Source organism: Limulus polyphemus, unplaced genomic scaffold, assembly GCF_000517525.1.
Source record: "Limulus polyphemus unplaced genomic scaffold, Limulus_polyphemus-2.1.2 Scaffold2306, whole genome shotgun sequence".
NCBI classification, from domain to species: domain Eukaryota; kingdom Metazoa; phylum Arthropoda; class Merostomata; order Xiphosura; family Limulidae; genus Limulus; species Limulus polyphemus.
Genome location: NW_013667916.1, coordinates 25400 through 43965, shown reverse-complemented (window position 1 = coordinate 43965; position 18566 = coordinate 25400). Strand labels below are relative to the sequence as shown.

The 18566-nt window shown below is 31.9% G+C and overlaps 1 protein-coding gene across 1 annotated transcript in view; it reads right to left on the bottom strand.

Annotated features, from left to right (window-relative positions):
- Positions 1 to 18566, bottom strand: part of LOC106466571 (guanylate cyclase 32E-like) — a 63125-nt gene that overhangs the window by 38272 nt on the left and 6287 nt on the right. The window contains exon 2 of the mRNA XM_022394604.1: positions 6560 to 6860. Within this exon, the coding sequence (XP_022250312.1) occupies positions 6560 to 6860 (301 nt within the window). The remainder of the gene's footprint in view (positions 1 to 6559; positions 6861 to 18566) is intronic.

Below are 18566 nucleotides of genomic sequence, written 5' to 3'. Positions count from 1 at the left end.
CACTACCGTTCGCGCTCTTTCCGAAACTTCTTCGTTCAAATCTATTTCCCTGTCAATGTTCCCACCTTCATTAGAAGATGACAAAAACAAGATATTGAAGAATTTCTCAATAAAGTGTTACTGTTTCTTATTTGTAGATGGTTTAGGAGGAAAGACCACGACATAATGAACTACATACCTGAAAACTCTGACTTCACTTTTTGAAAAATGAAATGGTCTTTCCTTTTACTCACGATCAACAATCAAATATTTTTTCTTGAATTATGAATAACACAAATGGATTGAAATATTTAATTAAATTATCTCAAAATTAACCTTCATTTCGGTGCAATATTGAAATTAGCTTGAATTCTTCATAACCTCTGAATAGTGGTCATTTGATAAAACCGTAATATATATATGAATAGAGCCAGTCTGGTTAGTACTATGTTTCTATGTTTAAAGTAGTGGTGTTTTTAAATTTATTTAACGTATTTGAAATATACAAAGCAAGTTAGATTCATGTAGACTGGTTATACCAGTATTGCTTTCGTTTCCTAGCACTACTATGTATTATTAGTGTAATAAAAACAATGCGAAATTTTTGGCGTATTTTTTTCTTGCAAAGCATGTCGCACATTGTATATTTCGTTCAACAAACTAACAAGCAACGATACCTGCTGCAGACTAAATGTTTGTTGCAAAAAACAAGAATAGAAATATGAAATTTTAAAATTTGGTATTTCAGTATAAATATTTCACAAAAATCGAATAGTTTTGAAGCATCACTAAGCAGTGAAGTTCTATAAACTAATTGCCACAATAAACGTTAAGTATGATGTTACTTTTCTATCTTAAGTATAAATTACCTTATATATATTGCGAACCGTGATGTCTTTCCGAGCGTTCGTCTGTCTCTCGTTTGAAAAGCTGCGCACGCAGACAAAGCTAAACATTCACTTTTGAAATGACGGGAGAACAGGCATGAATAATGCTGATGCCAAATTTTATTTCGCAAGCAGGATATTCTACACTAAGTTGTTAAGAATTAATCACACTATCATTCACATTTCAAAATGCGACGTAACTTAAAGAATAAAAATGTAGATTTACCACATGTTATTGTTGAGTGGCTCTTAGCATGATTGAAATGCTCAACAATTACTTTTCATGGTGGGTGGTATAAGTAGCTCAGAGTTTTTGCTGTGAGTAGAACCAAGAGTGCAATACAATTAACCTCTTTAAAATAATGTAAATTAGTAGATTAACTTAAACTTTTCCCGTCACTGGGGACGGGTACTTTTGCTAGATTAACTTCAACTTTTCACGTTACTAAAGACGAGTACTTATGCTTGTATATCATATTTTGTTAGGCGATCCTTTATAGTGCTGTGATAAGAGGTGATACTAGAAGTTACAAGATTGAAAGTTCATTTTCTTCCTTGGCTTCACTTTGCTTGAGAATTTATTCTGATTTGAAGTTTAACACGTTTTTTGAAATCCGCAAATTTCTTGTTGATCGATTCGAACGTTTTTTTTAATTGTGGGGACTTAGTGTAAAAGCTATTACACAGTATACTTTATAATAGTTACTTGTCGAGTCTTGTTGTCTATTTAACTAAACTAATATTCTAAACTATATTGAATCTGACATAACTAAGAAAATATTCACAGCATATGTTTTTTAGCTGAAGTAAAAATAATTATTCAAATGATGCAAATTGAAAAATTCGAAGAATAGAAGGGAATGTTATTAAAACATATTGTGCCTTTCTTCTAAGCTTCTTCCCGACATTTATGTTTGAATGATATAAAACATCAACGTATTTTATCAAATGTTCTTCACCTTAAAAAAAACAAACTTTTTTATCAATTCAAGTAATAAACAATATGGTAAAATCCTAAAAGTTAAATACTGGTGAACGAAAAGAACCCTTTGTATGGCACAGTAGTAAAAAAAAAGTAAGAGAAATTGTTTCCGTCACCATTAGCTCAAAGTTAATCTATCAATAGTTTGGCAGAAAGTTTACGGACAAATATTCAAATTCTATGCCTTCGAGACTTCAGAGTCGTTCAAGTAAATTTAAAAGACACGTTTAAGATCATATATCAGCGTTATGAATGTGGTATTTTAAAGGTTTGCTCTACAATTTAACGACTATTGTTCATACCTTGCCCGCTCACAGACAGGTTACATACAAGCAGAGAAAAACGGTTTGAATCAACATGATATAACTGGTTGAAACTGAAGATTTTGGACATTTGTTCGTCATAAAATGAATTCAAAGTTCACGAAAGTAAAAAAAATACTGCTTCAAAAAATAATATCGCAGCTTTCTAGGTTGAAATACATCTAAAAATGCTAGCATTTTAGAAGATTATTTTCTAATTTATCTCCAAGAATAGAATAAGCAGGATAATTCCTAGCGTTTGTAAAAAGTATTTAAGCCTAATAAATACATATAAAATAAAAACATAATACGCTGGGTAGGTAATATTTTTACTCTCTGATACAGGTTTTAATTTTGTGGATGAAAGAGAGTCAGCACTGACCTCAAAAAAAAAGATTAGTGTTTTAACTACAAGAAATAAAAACATAAGGACAGTGAAATAAATTCATAATAGTTTGAGCGAGTTTTATCACAATAAGATGTCCTAGCACACTAAAAGGACTTGGATTTTGTTTGTTTGTTGTTAAGCGTGGGTATCGAACCTCGAATTTCAGCATTATAATGTTATTTGTTTGTTTTCCTTTTCTTAGTGCAACGCCAGACAATGGGCTATCTAGATTTTGTCCACCATCAGAAATCGAACACCGGAATTTAGGGTTGAATCTGTACACTTACCACTGCTGCCCCACAGGGGGTCTTAGCTTTATAAGTCCTCAAATTTACCTCTGAGCCATCGGGAAGGGGATGGAGGACTCGGGAAAATAATCAGAATAGTATCAATGATTAGTTAATATCCAGGAAAATATTTATTAGACATTAAAATTCTGCAAACCTTTGGTTAACGTTTTTACTTTAGGCTCGCTTTGGATTACTAATGATTGTCAATACTTCTTAAATAGGTCTGACACAAAAGGTGTTCGAGGAAATAATGGAAAGTTTACGAAGACATTTCCTTTCACTAGGAATTGACAAAATGGAATCAATGCGTATGACGAATATGAGTAAATATTTAATGTGTACGTCCTTTATTCACAATAGAAAAGCTTTCTATCTCCTAAAAAGATAGATTTTGTGTTCTTGAATGTCCGTGTTTGAAATACATTTTTTAAGCAATCGGGGAAATAATAAAAGGTAATTTTTGATATAACTCAGCGAAAATTTTGAAAGTTGAAAATTATTTTGGATTTCAAAGTTCTTTAAGGTTCTTTCAAGTTTCAAAGGAATCGATATTTGTCTTAAATAAAGAACAGGTGGCTTAAGATTTGTTTGTTGCGCTTACAGGAAATAATTTATTCAAATAATTCATTTCAAAACCAGTGCTTTTATGCAGTTTGTCAGAAACGATAATAGAAAGTGAGAAAAAAAGCTTGAAAAAAGATCCTATTAGTTTTAAGCTTATAAAATCTTTGTCCTAATATTTAAAGGAAGCCACTGTTTAGCACGAGTATTTTTTCTAGTTGTTTGTTTGTTTTAACGACAAAAAGATATAAAGATGGAGATTTAATGACAAGAGTCTACAGACTATTAGCCGCGCTATTTTAATATGGTTGTTCCAAATTGAGTAATTGTCAGCCTTATAATGAGATGAATACTACATGGGATAAAGCAGCCACTACATATACTTTTCTAGATATATACAGCACAGTATCGATGCATAAATAATAGATAACAGCGACAGCCAATATTCTACATCTATTCAAGCCTTCAAATGTTCCGCTTTATTTAGTACTTTTTGTACAGAATAAACGATAAAGCTAACCCTTAAGCTAAGAATAATCATTACAATTCAGTGAACAAAAGAACTATGAAATGAAAATTTGTAATTCAAAGAAAATATTTCCAAAGTTCCAGAACGGCATTTTTCTAAAGCTGGTTATCGACGGATTAGTTTGTAATTGCATTAAATGAACATTATTAATACCATTATAAGAGATTGTATAATATAACAGAGAAATAAGGAATTGATTATTTCACCCTAAAGATCACCATATAAACAAGTGGCCTAAACGACCAGTTCAAAGACCACTAGGGTTCAGGTATAGTTACTGATTTTGGACAAATAGTCAGCAACATCTACCAACTAATGGCTACTCTTGTCAAATGGTTAGTTTGACATCTGTAAGTGCAGAGTGTACACAGCGACATCACATCTTGTACTCTGGATCCATTGACCCCAGCCTAACATGTTAACCACTTGGACACAATTGGCTAAAATAAAAAGAGTAACTGAGCACAAAAAAAATAATAATAATAATTTCTGAAATTTATTGAAAGGTAAATAATTAGAATTACTTACTTGGACAATTTTGTATTTCATATAGGTGGACTAATGTAGCTGTATCACTTTACCTATATATATATCCAAGACCTGCTACTGTGTACGTCTTTAGAATGGAAAGGTGGGTGATAGGAGCTATACTAATAATAAAAGGTTGGGTTTAATATAGTAAAACCACAATATCTTGGTTTGTATCTCCAAAAGTCATATCGGGGGCTGGAATGCCAGAACAGTTTTGTTGTCTACTCCGTTCATGTATTGTATTCTAATTATCTTCTTTCTTACTATTGTTTTTATTTTATTCATTTATTATTTTTGTAAGAAGCCACCTTCCCACTTCTGGCTCCAGATAGTGAAAGGTAGTAAAGATCTGTTTCTTTTCCTCTGAGCATGTGAGGGCGGCGAACTTGAGGTTAAACCGGATAGACTGTGTACCCCTAAGGCAATTTGAGTATTACTTCCTCCGGAACCTAAAAAAACCAGGGCACATTACATAACGACCCACCCTATGATTTGTGCCCCCGTGTTGCATGTTTGTTTTGTGGCTGCGTTTGTATTATTTTTTCAAATATATTTTCTTTTATTTATCTATTTCTTATTTTCCTTCTCTATTAAATTAAATAATATTTCATCTAAGGTTTGGATATACTGTGTAAAATTTACGCTATCCTTCCTTTTGATATAATCTGTTTATAGATTGTTTTTGTAGGTTACTTAAATAATTAGTCATAAAAGACTATACTTCAGAAAAGAAAACGTATTTCACTTCGTTTTCTCAACGTTTTGCCATTAATCTGCTTAATCTGGAGCAAACGATTATTGTATCTCAGCAAAACTGTAACGAAGGGTATAATCGTGTTTACTAAGCCTACCCAGGCATTCATATAACCGAGAAAGGAGGTGTATTTTCTTATTAGCTGACATACGTCTTTGATCATATACGATTACCGTTAGATGGAGATATTAGAGATAGATATTGCTTTCTGTTTTTCTTGTTGTGTATGTAAATTGTTTAGCTGAGTTTTTAACTCGTTTATTACTTTGATCATTTTTGGGGTCTGATGGGTTGAATAATCTAGTGCACGTGGTACCGTCTCTGGTTCTGTTTTAACAGCACGATTGGAGATGGTTCAGTTCAACAACTCATAGAATGTGAAGTGAACTATTACTACGCTGATTCCATGATTTACAGTCAGTATTTATATGATTAAAATAATTCGATTTAACTTCTTGAGAATTACTCTTGGAAATGGCAAATAACCTGTATGCTCATCCGCCTAACATGATGTAAAGGTTCTGGAAAAACATAATAGGAATTTATAATACTCATTTTACTAACTGTTAACATTTTTCATTGCACAACAAGCTGCAGGTCTGTTTTACAAAGAATCAAATGTTTCAAATCGTACAAGTAATTAAGTGTCCATTTCTTTGAGTTATTTTTGGCACAAGGGAATTTGCTATATTTTGCGTATATGAGTGTATTAGGGAACATAAGTTGAGAAGGAGCAGTTGTTTTCTTATTATATGGTTCACTAAAATGTATTGAATTTAAAAATTGCAATGATAAAAGTTATGTGTTAATTTGCATTTTTTTCAGGTACGTTGTTAATTTTAAATTTTTTGTAATCTGCGATAAATTTAGGTAGTTTATTCTTACCCGGTAATACAGAGATTTTAGAATTATCTATCTCTTTTAAAACCGTCTTATTACCATATGTAATAACCTCATACTGCCGTTCTTTTGCGCCAAACCAAGTTTTACATACAACAACGCTAATATAACTTTCTTCTGTGCAATAATCGTTTCCACTAGGAATGTAATAAAACAGCATTGTTGGTCCAAATTTGGACTTTTAGATTTATTATGTTACTGTGAGTTTCTGTTAAACTTTGAAGCTGACACCATAAACTGTGTACAGTGTAAACATAAATTTAAAATTAATCTTATTGTTTATTTATCGAGTATGACTCAAATTTATGGTACTCTACTAACTTAAAAGAAAACTCCTTGAGTATGACTCAAATTTATGGTACTCTACTAACTTAAAAAACTCATTTTATACACCCACATACTTCTCAGTTTTAACCTAGATTTAAACCTAACTAATATAACTGGCACGAATCTCACCTCTGGTTTTCTTGTAAGTCTGTTTGATAATTTCTTTGATCGTTTCATTGTTTTTTGTTAGGTAGTCGCCCGGGATGTAGTGCGTCTCAGTTATGATGACGCCGTGTTCTGCAGCCACACCGTTTAAAGCTTCTTCCATCTGTATATCTGAAGGCTTTTTCGAAACCACCAGGATGATTTTCGTCCACTTGAAGTGCTTGAGTAAAGAGATCACTGACTTTGATTCTTTTGAGCTCGGTGGAAATGTCCTTGCGAAGGTGGTGTAGATCTTCTTATCGGACACTTTCCTATCCGAACATTTCTATGTAATTAGAAACACGATTTGTTATTTGAAGAGATAAACGGCTATCTATTGTTCATATTATGTGACGAACAAAAGGCACACAAAGCATATGCGGGATTCATCACGTATACATATTTTAGGGCATGAACGGTCAAATATACCAAAATAACGTAAGTATGGGCAGCTGGATACGGCCCTTTGTCCTCGTTGACTTAGCGGTGAGTTTGAGGGCTTATAACGCTAACATTTGTGTTTCAATACTCGCAGCGGGAACAGCACAAATAGCCCATTGTGCAGCTTTGTGCTTAGTAACACACTAAACATGACCCTCTATATGCAACAGAAATTATTTATATCTATTTATGACTCATTTTGTTGCTCTGCAATTTAAGGCTGAGAATGTGAAATAAAAATACGATTAACTCTATATGGATTGCGAAGCTGAGTTAAGTCTAAATTAACCAGTTTACAACCTATGATGTACACGGTGTAATAAAGGAAAGACCCCAGTTGTTAAAACTACCATTTTCGCTTTAAATGTAGAACGTAATCACCTTTTGTAATGTTTATTTGTCAGTAAACTAACTTATATTTATTTTATAAATACAAAATTATGAACATTAATGACTGGAAGAAATTATTATAAAGACGAGTATGTTTAAATTACAAGTAAAAAAGATTCTTAGCTTAAGATAAGAGGTGTGTGTGTTTGCAAATTATATCTAATCAAAAACACCTTAGGTGTGAAAATAGATGCGCCCAAAAAGTATTGAACGTGCGACTTAAAGGAATTAAATCGAAATTGGCAGCCAAACTGGTAGCTACACTTATAGAGTTGATAAAAAAAATTACAACAAATATTTATTCATTCATTAGTTATCCAGGTCGCGTTTTTTTTTCAACTTGGTGGGTAATATAAAACAATAGTAGGTAGTGATCTCTATTCTTATTGAAAAGGAATATTTAGAAAGATAATATTTTGACTAACAATTGTGGACAATATTCAAGCATTCTGCAATATTTTCCCAAATTCTTGTTAAGTATATAAGCAAAAAAAAAAAAAAAGATAGGAAGTAATTCCCGAGACAAGTGTTGGCTATCAGAAAGTGTATGTCTATAATATCGTATAGAAAATGATAGTTTCCTGTGTTGTTTTATAAACTAGTTTCACCATTTTACCATATATATAGGCATACACATAAAATATTAATACTTACCTAAAACGAAATTATATATATTGAAGCATCCCGAAATCATATTAGTGTATATTACAAAGATAGATTCGCTGTAGTGCTTATTCTCCCTCAATGCAAAGCCTTTGTAAAAGTTTCGTATGTATAAAAATAATTTTGATTTCAATAAACAAACAAAAAAAAGCAACGAGATAATTTGTAGGTTAGCTTATGTTTGTTTATTAGTTGCCTTAAAAATGTCTTTGCCTTTATGCTCCTAGTATTCATTCAACATCTTCAAAACGTATTTTTAGATTATTAAATAGTTTTCACTGACTCTGATCCTACTTGCCCTAGTTTTCCAAAATCTTGCATACAGGACAAGTTAATTGAAGAGAAGTCGTGAGGACGAAAATATGCTTAGAACAACAGCAAAACACAGATTACACAGGCAAAATAAGAAATAAAGAGGGACAATAATCAATAAAAAGGCAGTATCTATGACAGTAGTGTTTCAAAGAAAAATACACATGATGTAAATGGTACTGTAATTCATTTCAATATTGATAATATTTAAAGGTTTTGCTAGGTACTCGGTGATGAGAGAAAGTATACACACGAAAGTAAATAAATTACTTAATTCACTGTAGGGCCATGGGAATCGACGAAATTTTTAACTACCATCTTTTCTAGTTATTTTAGAAAAAGCATTACTTTCTCAGAATCAGATTCCCTCCTTTCGAGAATCTATAAATCAATGTCTTAAATTATCACATGTCCTCTAGAAAATGAAAAGCATTCATGACCCGACGTTAATAGCATTTTTATCAATTCATACATTACAATATTAGGTCATCATAATATAATAATGTATTATATAATAACAAGTTCTACACTGTATGTTATTGATATCCAATTTTAATTATTGAAGCTACTGTTCCACCATTACATTATCATTATCAAAAAAAAAAAAACGTCCTTTTGGATAGACTCGAAGTAATATAATATATTTATATTTACTTGTGGACATAAACGAGAATAAAGGATGTGCTCTAGTTTTACTTGTGTTTAATACCAAAATAAAAGGTTCAACGTTACTAGATTCAACCTTTTCAAACAGCATGACATGTCACTGATATCTCAGTTTCAACTTACTTTTGTTAATATATATTAATTTTTCCAACTAAATCCCTATCTATCCCTATGGTTACAGAATAACTAATTACAAGGTTTCTTTACTCAGCTGTTGGCAGATTAAAACGAGTAATGTGACACCAAGATAAGCACTTTGATCAGTAAATTAACTATTAACCCCCTTGATTTCCTAAGCTCGCTAAAAGAATATTTTTCCAGAACAGCCTGCTCTAGTTTACTTTCTATGAAGTGTATAATAAGATCAGAATTATTGGATTGTATGCTCTGTTGAAAAGTTGAAGTTAAGGTAGAACTCCAAAAATTTTCAGTTGTCGTTGCACTGGCCATATGTTTTTATTTTAAGCATAATCTGTTTTAAATATAAATAATTACGTTTACGAACTGCTTTGTTGAAGTTTTACAGATTAAAACAAATATATAAAGATAAGTAGGTTAAAGATTTCATTTTATTGGAACTTTTTCCAGTAAAATTCGTATTAGGAATCTCATTCAGAGATAATGAGACAAAAAGAATTTGAGCAGATATACAGAGAGTCAACATGGCAGTACATTTTCTTTTTTTCTTCAGAGAATGAGTTGTTCAAAATGTGTCACATTTGAGTTTTCTTTTCAATACAGTATATGTATTCTTTGAGTTGTACTTCCTCACCTTAAGTTTCAACATCCAAGAATGTTTTGCCTTTTTAAATGTTCTGTTTATTGTCAACATTGTTTTTATATTAGGGGGATGCGGATTCATTTTGCCTCTCATTATTGAATAAGATATAGTATCCAGTCAAATCTCTGTTTGTCGAAAATTTGCTGCACTTCCTTTCATACTTTAATGCATTTATTAAAATCATTGATATGTTAAAAACTTTTGATCAGAGTCTAGAAACCAGTAGATACCAACCTCGCTGTAGGTGCCATGCTGGATTCGCTTGAGTTAACAATCCCCTCACTAGGTGAGAGTACCCTTAGTGGTCGGTGTTGAAAAAAAATTAACACATTTTGTTAGCAACGAGTAAATGAATAAATAATATTAAACAAGCACTAGAAAGTGATGTGAAATGTAATACAATCAGTCGTGCAAAAGACTATTACTTTGGATAGTTTAGAATATAAGTAACCATGCACAAGTGTTCTAATTTTACACCAAAGATAACGTTATATGACAGAGTGATAACGCAAGTATATAGGCTATGTTAAAGGAAGGTAAATTATTTGTTTCATATGTTGGAGGAAAGGCAGAATACTAGAATGGTGGTGGAAGGTGAAAACGGCCAACTTAACTTTGAATACAGTTTTAAGTTTGAACTAATTAAGATGAATGTTATAAAAAAAGGCTTTAAGATGAACTCTTTATTATACATTTAATATCGAGTTAAACTAAAGATTGGAAATAGACCTTTTTTAGATATTGAAAAAAAATCCACTTCTTGTGGTTATGGGCCATTTTACCTACAAGAATGGCTTAAAATGGCCACTAATATATGGTATAATGGTGCCATTTAATAATAGTAAATGTAATTTGAAATTAATGCTGCATTTTCGAATTCGATGACGAGGAACCCACTTTGAGACTAATAATGGCTGGAGACGGCTTGAATGGGTAATGAAGAAAAACTTTAATATAACAGCAAATGTACAACGTTTCGACAAGGTTTTGTCATCATCAGGTACTGTAATGCTGCATTTGGCAACTGCGTTTAAATCCCTTAAATTATTTAAGTATTCTCAGTAGGGATAAGGAAGGCCACGTACCACGCGCCTTATCTAAAACAATGGCGCAAGAGAACTTGAATATAAAACGTGAATAAAAAAAATTACTAGTTTGGGGTAAATCAGCTCTGCGGAGGGCATCTTACCCTAAGGCACTCATGATAAAGCAAAACGCACGTTAATTTATTTCAGTGAACTTGGACTCTGTTTCTTTGATAGCTGTTTATAACTGTTTATTGTTATAAATCAACAAAATGAAATTATCTGAAATATCTACTTTGTCAATGTAAAAACTTACAAGTACTTAACTTGGATGAAAGTTGTTCAAAAACATAATAATAATAATAATAAATCGCGATTTGACCATTCACATTCAAGCCTATCCGACGGTATGGTTATGCACGGGGTCACGTGAATAATAGTTACATATAATTCACACAGATGGCAGTACACTATAATTGATGATATACAAAAGGTGGCAGAATTGCCAAAGAGATTTAATTGTCTTACGCCACTTTCGTCTACGGAGCATACAAGTAGGTTGGTAAGTGGGCGGGGAGATAGATGGTTAGCTATAAAGGTTATTAGCTGTGCAATAGAGTGACGCGTGGTGGAATAAGCAAATTTTAGAGTTGCTGTGTGGATGATTAGGTAGAAGGGTAACACTAAAGTGTAGTGAGTTTCTAAGTTGATGTTGGATGAATAGATAGGTGGATGTGGATGGTGTAAAGAGAGGTGATTGATACGTGAGAGAGTAATCACATGGGCATGCTTGATGTATTGGAAGGTTGATAGATGGTATTTTTGAAAATGATAGATGAGTAGACTAGTTGTTGGATGGATAGATGGGTAAAGTGACGACTGAACAGGGAGACAGGAAGATGTTGACATTATTATTTGAAAGAATAAGTAGATGGTTTGGTTGACTTGATGACATTATTATTTGAAAGGATGCTTATCCTTTCAAATAATAATGTCATCAAGTCAACCAAACTATCTACTTATTCTTTCAAATAATAATGTCATCAAGTCAACCAAACTATCCACTCATCCTTTCAAATAATAATGTCATCAAGTCAACCAAACTATCTACTCAAATAGTTTAGTTGACTTGATGACATTATTATTTGAAAGGATAAGTAGATAGTTTAGTTGACTTATAGTAGAGTAATCAAGCTAACAGATGGTATATGTTACAGATGGACAGATATTTAGAATAAAATATAGAAGTCATTTTAATTGGTGGATGCATCCATAGGGTGATACGTATTTAGCTTTTTAGCTGGATAAATAATCTGGTACACAACAGAATAAACATACTGATAGTTTTGATACAAAATGATAAAAACCCTATAACCGGGCGCTTTCGAAAGGTGGACTGGATTTCCAGTTTGCCCCTGAAGAAGAAAGGTCCACCATTCGAAATCGCTCGGGTTATAGGATTTTTATCATTTTGTATCAAGACTTCCTGAACCTACGTGTTTTTCTGACATCATACTGATATTTTTATATTCGGCAAGGACGTGGATGAATCGGAATTGAGAAAAGTGAAAAGAAGGCTAAGATGAGTATGGTTGATAGGTAGATAAATATATTATAGCTTTATAAGTAGATTGCCATGTGGCAATGTGAGTACATGGAGTAGGATGTTACATGTGAGGATAAACTGATGGTTAGGTTGATATTTATCTTCGGCAAGCAAATGAACAGAATGGCATGCAGATGATTAAAGAAGAGTATTTATACATGACATAGCTAAAGAAGTGGCTATGTTGAAATAAGCAGGATAAGCGGGTTGCTTAGTTGAAATGTGGAAAGATAAAAGTACGGGTAAGTCGATGTGTAGCTTTGCAAACAAATTGGAAAGCTAGTTTTTCCAAAAGGTTAGTCGATAGGTTGATATGTGACAATTTAAGCACATTGGTACGTGTGTATATTGTAGATCATTTAGGTAGGTAAATGGGCATTTAGTTCACTAAGCAAATGGACAGATAAGTACTTTGTTGGGTAAGGAGATCGGTTGGTTGGAACATGGATTGTAGGCATGTAGATGTTTAGAGCAAATTAACCTTGTAAGTGTCAGATTGAAGGGATGGTAAGTTTGCAAGCGTCTTATATGAGAGGGTAAGCTGGTGGACTGATTTATATCTAGTGGGCTAAGTAGGTGATAAGCAGGTATGTGGCAAGGTAAGAAGACGGGCTGGCTGGTATGTAAGAAAATCGGCTAATTGTTATGCTGTAAGCTAACAGATACCTAGGCTGTCCGATACCATATTTCGCTTGTTTAAGTATTAGTCGAGGTATTCTTTATGTTACATTTGTGTTCTGCTAAAAAGACACTTTTACGGGGTTTAATTAATGAAAAGCCATAAAACTATTTATTTCATATCACAATAACAATTAAAAAAATAAATAAAAGAGAGAGTTAGAGAGAAGAGAAAGAGCAAATAAGTAGGGAAAAAAGCAAATTCCAAAACAAGTATTTTGGTAGCCCGAATTATTTCAGGATATAGAACTTCCTTATTCAGGGCTAAATTGAATAAATTTATTCTAGAAGAAAGATATACTCTCCCACTGGATTGTGTTTATCGGGTTTATTATTTTGTGTTTTTCTTCGTATTATAAAACTTTCAGTCTAAACCGAATTTTGTCTAACTAAACAAATTTATCATAAAAGAAAAAAATACGCTGTAATATTTTGTTAGTCAATTTTGTAACAAATAACTATTTTACATATGTTCTAATATTTAAACTCGAAATATTTTAAGGCTTTTATTATCGCAACATATGAAAGCAGTGAAAGTACAAATAATCGTAGCAACAATCTCTGTCTAAAAATTGTTAGTAAACATCACTTCCAGAAGTGTAGCTTAGACTGAGATAATTGTTTCACTAGTAAAGGTATTCTCATCTGAACAAAGAACAACAAACAAACTTAAAGTGTAAATTGTATATTTAAAAATATATATATTTTGTGTGACCTGATTAAATCAGTGGAATAAAGTAAATTTAAATACATACAATTTGCAAACTTTTAATAATAAGAACATTAGTATACGTTAAATAAGAATATTAGTTTTGATCAGGATGTTGTTTTCTATTCTTATCACGCTGTAAACTTTCCTCTTTTTACATATTTATACAAACACTTGCGGTAAATGTAGAAGAAAATGTTAAAAAAGGAAATAGTAAAAAGTACGTACATCACATTTGTTTTAAGGACTCTGACAATTAGTATAATCATCAGCAATGAAAATAACTTTATTTCTGACATTACATTAGCGTGAATATAAATAGATAACTACCACAACATTATGAATTTAATCTTAATATCTGAAACGTGGCCAAAAATTATACAATTGAAATGCAAATTTTATTGAAAATTTGTAACCTTTTTGTTTTGTATAAGTTAATTCTAAATTATAAAATATTTTGTATGGGATTGAAACATTGAAAAAGCCAAATAAATATACCTTATATTTTTTAAAATAAAGTTCGAATACTATTTATCATTTCTCTTAAGGTTTTGTTGATTAGACTGGCATACACTCTATAACGTCTACAAGACGTGTTAATTATGCTTTTCTTAAAGATTAAAAATTAACCAAACAATAATTTACTTCATGGTGTGTTTATCACAATAGAATTTAATCTAGATAGTTTTTAATCATTGCTTAAATAAAACATTTTTTGTTAGTCCTACATTTTCCCGCCTAAATGACTCGGTATAAGTAAGAGTATTTGCGACTTCTAACAAGTGAAGAAAATTTAATTTTAATATTGGAATATTTCCACTTTCGTGTTTAGATTTCATAGATTGGATGCGAGGTTCACGAACAATTAACACACCCGTAGGTTTATTCTACATCGAAGGTTTCATTATCCAGGCTTTCATGCCGTCGTATTCAGAAGATTCAATGGACAACAATCGAGCAATAATTAATTTGAATGAGGGCCAAAAACGTGACAATTTATCCTGAATATATAAAGGTTCTTCTTTTGAGTTCAAAAAACTTAATCATATGGATTCATTGCTAAGACGAAACGAAGTAATCAACCATTTTCAACCTAACTGCGTGAGTACATTCCTACTGCGTGTATATACGCAATGTAATTAGTTATCAACTTTTCGGCCTTAGTCCGCTACTTGCATCTCGGCGTGTGGGATGCTATTAATATAACTAATCCTCCCCCGAGTTGGCATGTAATCTGTCTTCAAAAACGAGCAGCAAACATAATTTTTGTCAAATATGCATAATAATAATAATAAAGAATCATATGCTCATAATGGAAAATCCTTCCATATTATTATTATTTTTGTAATCGGTAAAAAAGTGATCATACTCACTTCTATCAAGAAATTACTACTTTTACACTAATTTTTTTCATTCACTTCACAGTGTAAATTGATATATAGTAAAGTGATTGTGAACCTGATGTGTAAGATGGCAGTAGTAAAATGTAATTTCCATCCCAAGATTTAATTTGTTTACAGCTACAAGATGAAAAAAAAAAGAGATCTCGATATTAACGAGTGTTGGACATAGCATTGACAAGCGTTAGTGCTATTACTTTCCTAACACAAGCCTGAAGCCACAAGATTATTTGATGACATTGTTTAACTAAGGTCTAGTCTGTCACACGGAAACGCCCTTCAAGCTATAAAGATTGCGTTAACGCCACCAACCAATGATCATTTTTGTGTGCTTGTGTTGTACGTGTAAATATTGCACATTCCTCACAAAATATAAATCCCGAAATTGATATACACTAGCCCTCCCCTCACACACTCACAGGCAGGATTGTTTAAATGGCATTATACACGCGTTAAACCATTCTATAACAAAATAATTTTGTCAGTCGTTCACCAACAATTTTTGATTTAAAGAAAACACTGTTACTTTTATACCTTTGACGCCATTCAAGCTGTTTTTGACAACCATCAACTTAAAACCATTATCAGAAATCCACTACACAAGAAAAAACGTAACAAGAACCAAAATATCAGTCGCACTTACATCCCAGAAGCATTAACCGGATATTATTGTTAAATGTTTACACTTAATACGTTTTCTAATTTTTGTGTTTATAAACTTGCAATTCTAGCATTGTGCAAAAATTGGGGTTATTTTTATTACTCTTGTAAACTAAAACTTTTTCTAGTCTATGCGGATTTAGAATGACTGATTTCAAGTTTTTTGAAGAAACTTGATTAAGATGTATCTCAGTGGACGACTTTTATAAAGTGTGAAAGTGGTATGTAAAAGCTGTAGAATTAATAGCTCCATTAAGTGTTTGGGTTTTTGAGTCTTACATAGTGAAGGCTTTGCACTTTATGTGTTATCCTATTAATTCAAAAGATTTAAGGTGCGTTTATGATTCCAATGAACTCATGAACACTGCAACAACTTTAGTTTTACATCTGAAGGTGCTACCTAGTGAGGAGCTTCAAATTAATCCCAATGAAAACATGACTAAAAGGGGAAGTTATCTATATAATGAAGTGACCTTTCCCATAACTCTGTGTTTTTAGATAGTTTAATCGAGAATAAATATTCAATTTAAAAAGGTAGCTTTGACACATTTTACACTAACTACCTCTGTACTAAAGCAACATTCACAAGAGTCACATTTTTAATGCAACAAGAAGGTTAATAAAAAGGGAAATTATAAAAGAAATACATTTTCATATTTATCCGGAAAATTAGTTTTAATAAGAAGAAAAAATTTCTTTTCAAAGTAAAATTCAGGCCATTTCTAATATCTAAAATATATGACATGAATAATGAAAAAAAAATACATAACTGAATGTTTTTATCACACAATACTGTAGTGTACCAAGTTCAAAACATTGGTGCTTGGTAGTTTGAAGAAGACTGGCATTTCAACATTTTAAAAATACTTTGATAACTCTCCGCATGCGCCTAATTCAGAATGTATTCCCGCCCAATCAAAATGTTGTGCATTACTGAAGTGAAACTGTTAAACCACCAGTTCTTGAGAAATCTCATATTGCTCAGTTATTGTTGTTTTTTGTTTTTCAATAGCATTTATTTCCAAGAAACGTGACTTATTTGTTTCAAGATGTGCAAAATTTACTGTGTCTCAGAGCACTATGTTTACTAGAAACTAGATACTCGATCCCATTTTGTCCTTATTAAGCAATATATTTGACGAGCTCACGAGCTTTCACTGCCCAAACATTACAAAACTGAAAAAGTTGTAGGTAATCCCAAAAGGCTTTAAAGCACACTAAATCAATGATTTTGGTCATGCCCATGATAAAGATCCAAAGGTCCAATCAACATGTGCTTATTGTTAATCACCGGTTATAAAAAGACAAGCAATTTCTCGGTAAACAGCATATTTCAGCATTCACACGTTAACCTGGGAGATATAAAAATGCCTTTTGATCATGCCATGTTGTTAAAAATTAATTGCTTTGAGGGAAGAGTTTTTCCCTGCTTACATTTTTCTTTATTATGTTATGAATTGCTATATGTTTGCAAAATTACACGTACTGCTTTCTCTGTTTCATTATTATAGAACACGAAGAGTTTAAATTAATAAGGAAAAGAAAGAGGCTGCGATATGTTTTTATTATAAATGCTTTAGCTTGTACAAATAAAGGGAACTGAACGTTCATATGACATAATAACCTTGATTAATAAAGCTATGTTGTAGCAGTTCTCGACTTGCTATATAATACACCCGTATAATCCCGTGAGCTTACATTAACTAACAATCGAGTTTTTAAGAAACTAAACTGAGAATCACAGCTCAGACTGACTGCATTTTTTTATTTTTAGATAACAGTGAAAAAGGAAAATTATAAATAAAGTAAAACTCTTAGGATCAGAAATATCAATTAGAACTTTTTTATATTTAAAAACATTAAACTATAACAACTGTTGTTTATGTACTCCGTACGATGACCGAAGTCATGGAAAGCTGAGACATCATATTTTAATATGTTCTTTACAGATGTATCTCACATTTATGAACACTTTTGTGTGTTTACTTTATTAAATAAGAATTTAAAATTGGATCGTTTATCCTACTAGAATCAACGGATTAGTCGGCTAAAAAGTCTGCCAATAATTAAGTCATGAATTCGAATACCATCAGATATTAGTTTTCACTTCTTGAAAAAAAATCCTTATATATTCCATAATGGCTTCTGATTCGTTGTAGCTACTTCAATGGATTATAAACTAAAGGTTTGGTACTTCGTGATACGACAGACATTAAAATCGTTACCACTAACAAATGTGATGTTTGCCCAATTGACCAGATGAGTTTTGATATTGAACAAAGGTTCTCGTTGGCACTGGTGTACAATAAACAAGGTTAATATTATAGTTTGCCCAATTGACCAGATGAGTTTTAATATTGAACAAAGGTTCTCGTTGGCACTGGTGTACAATAAACAAGGTTAATATTACATACTCTTCTAGTTTGAGATCCATAAAGAAGTAGTTGATAAACAACTGATTAAAATTATTATTAAGATATTTTTATAATGTTGATTACACAGGCCTTTACGCTGAATGATATCCATTTTCTCCATAACGTACAGATTTTTCACAAAACATCGTCACGCAACACATAAAAGAAATATCACAACACGTAATTTTGAAACTAAAAGACGTAGATTTCATAAACAAAAATCAAGATGAATGAGGATGCATATTCG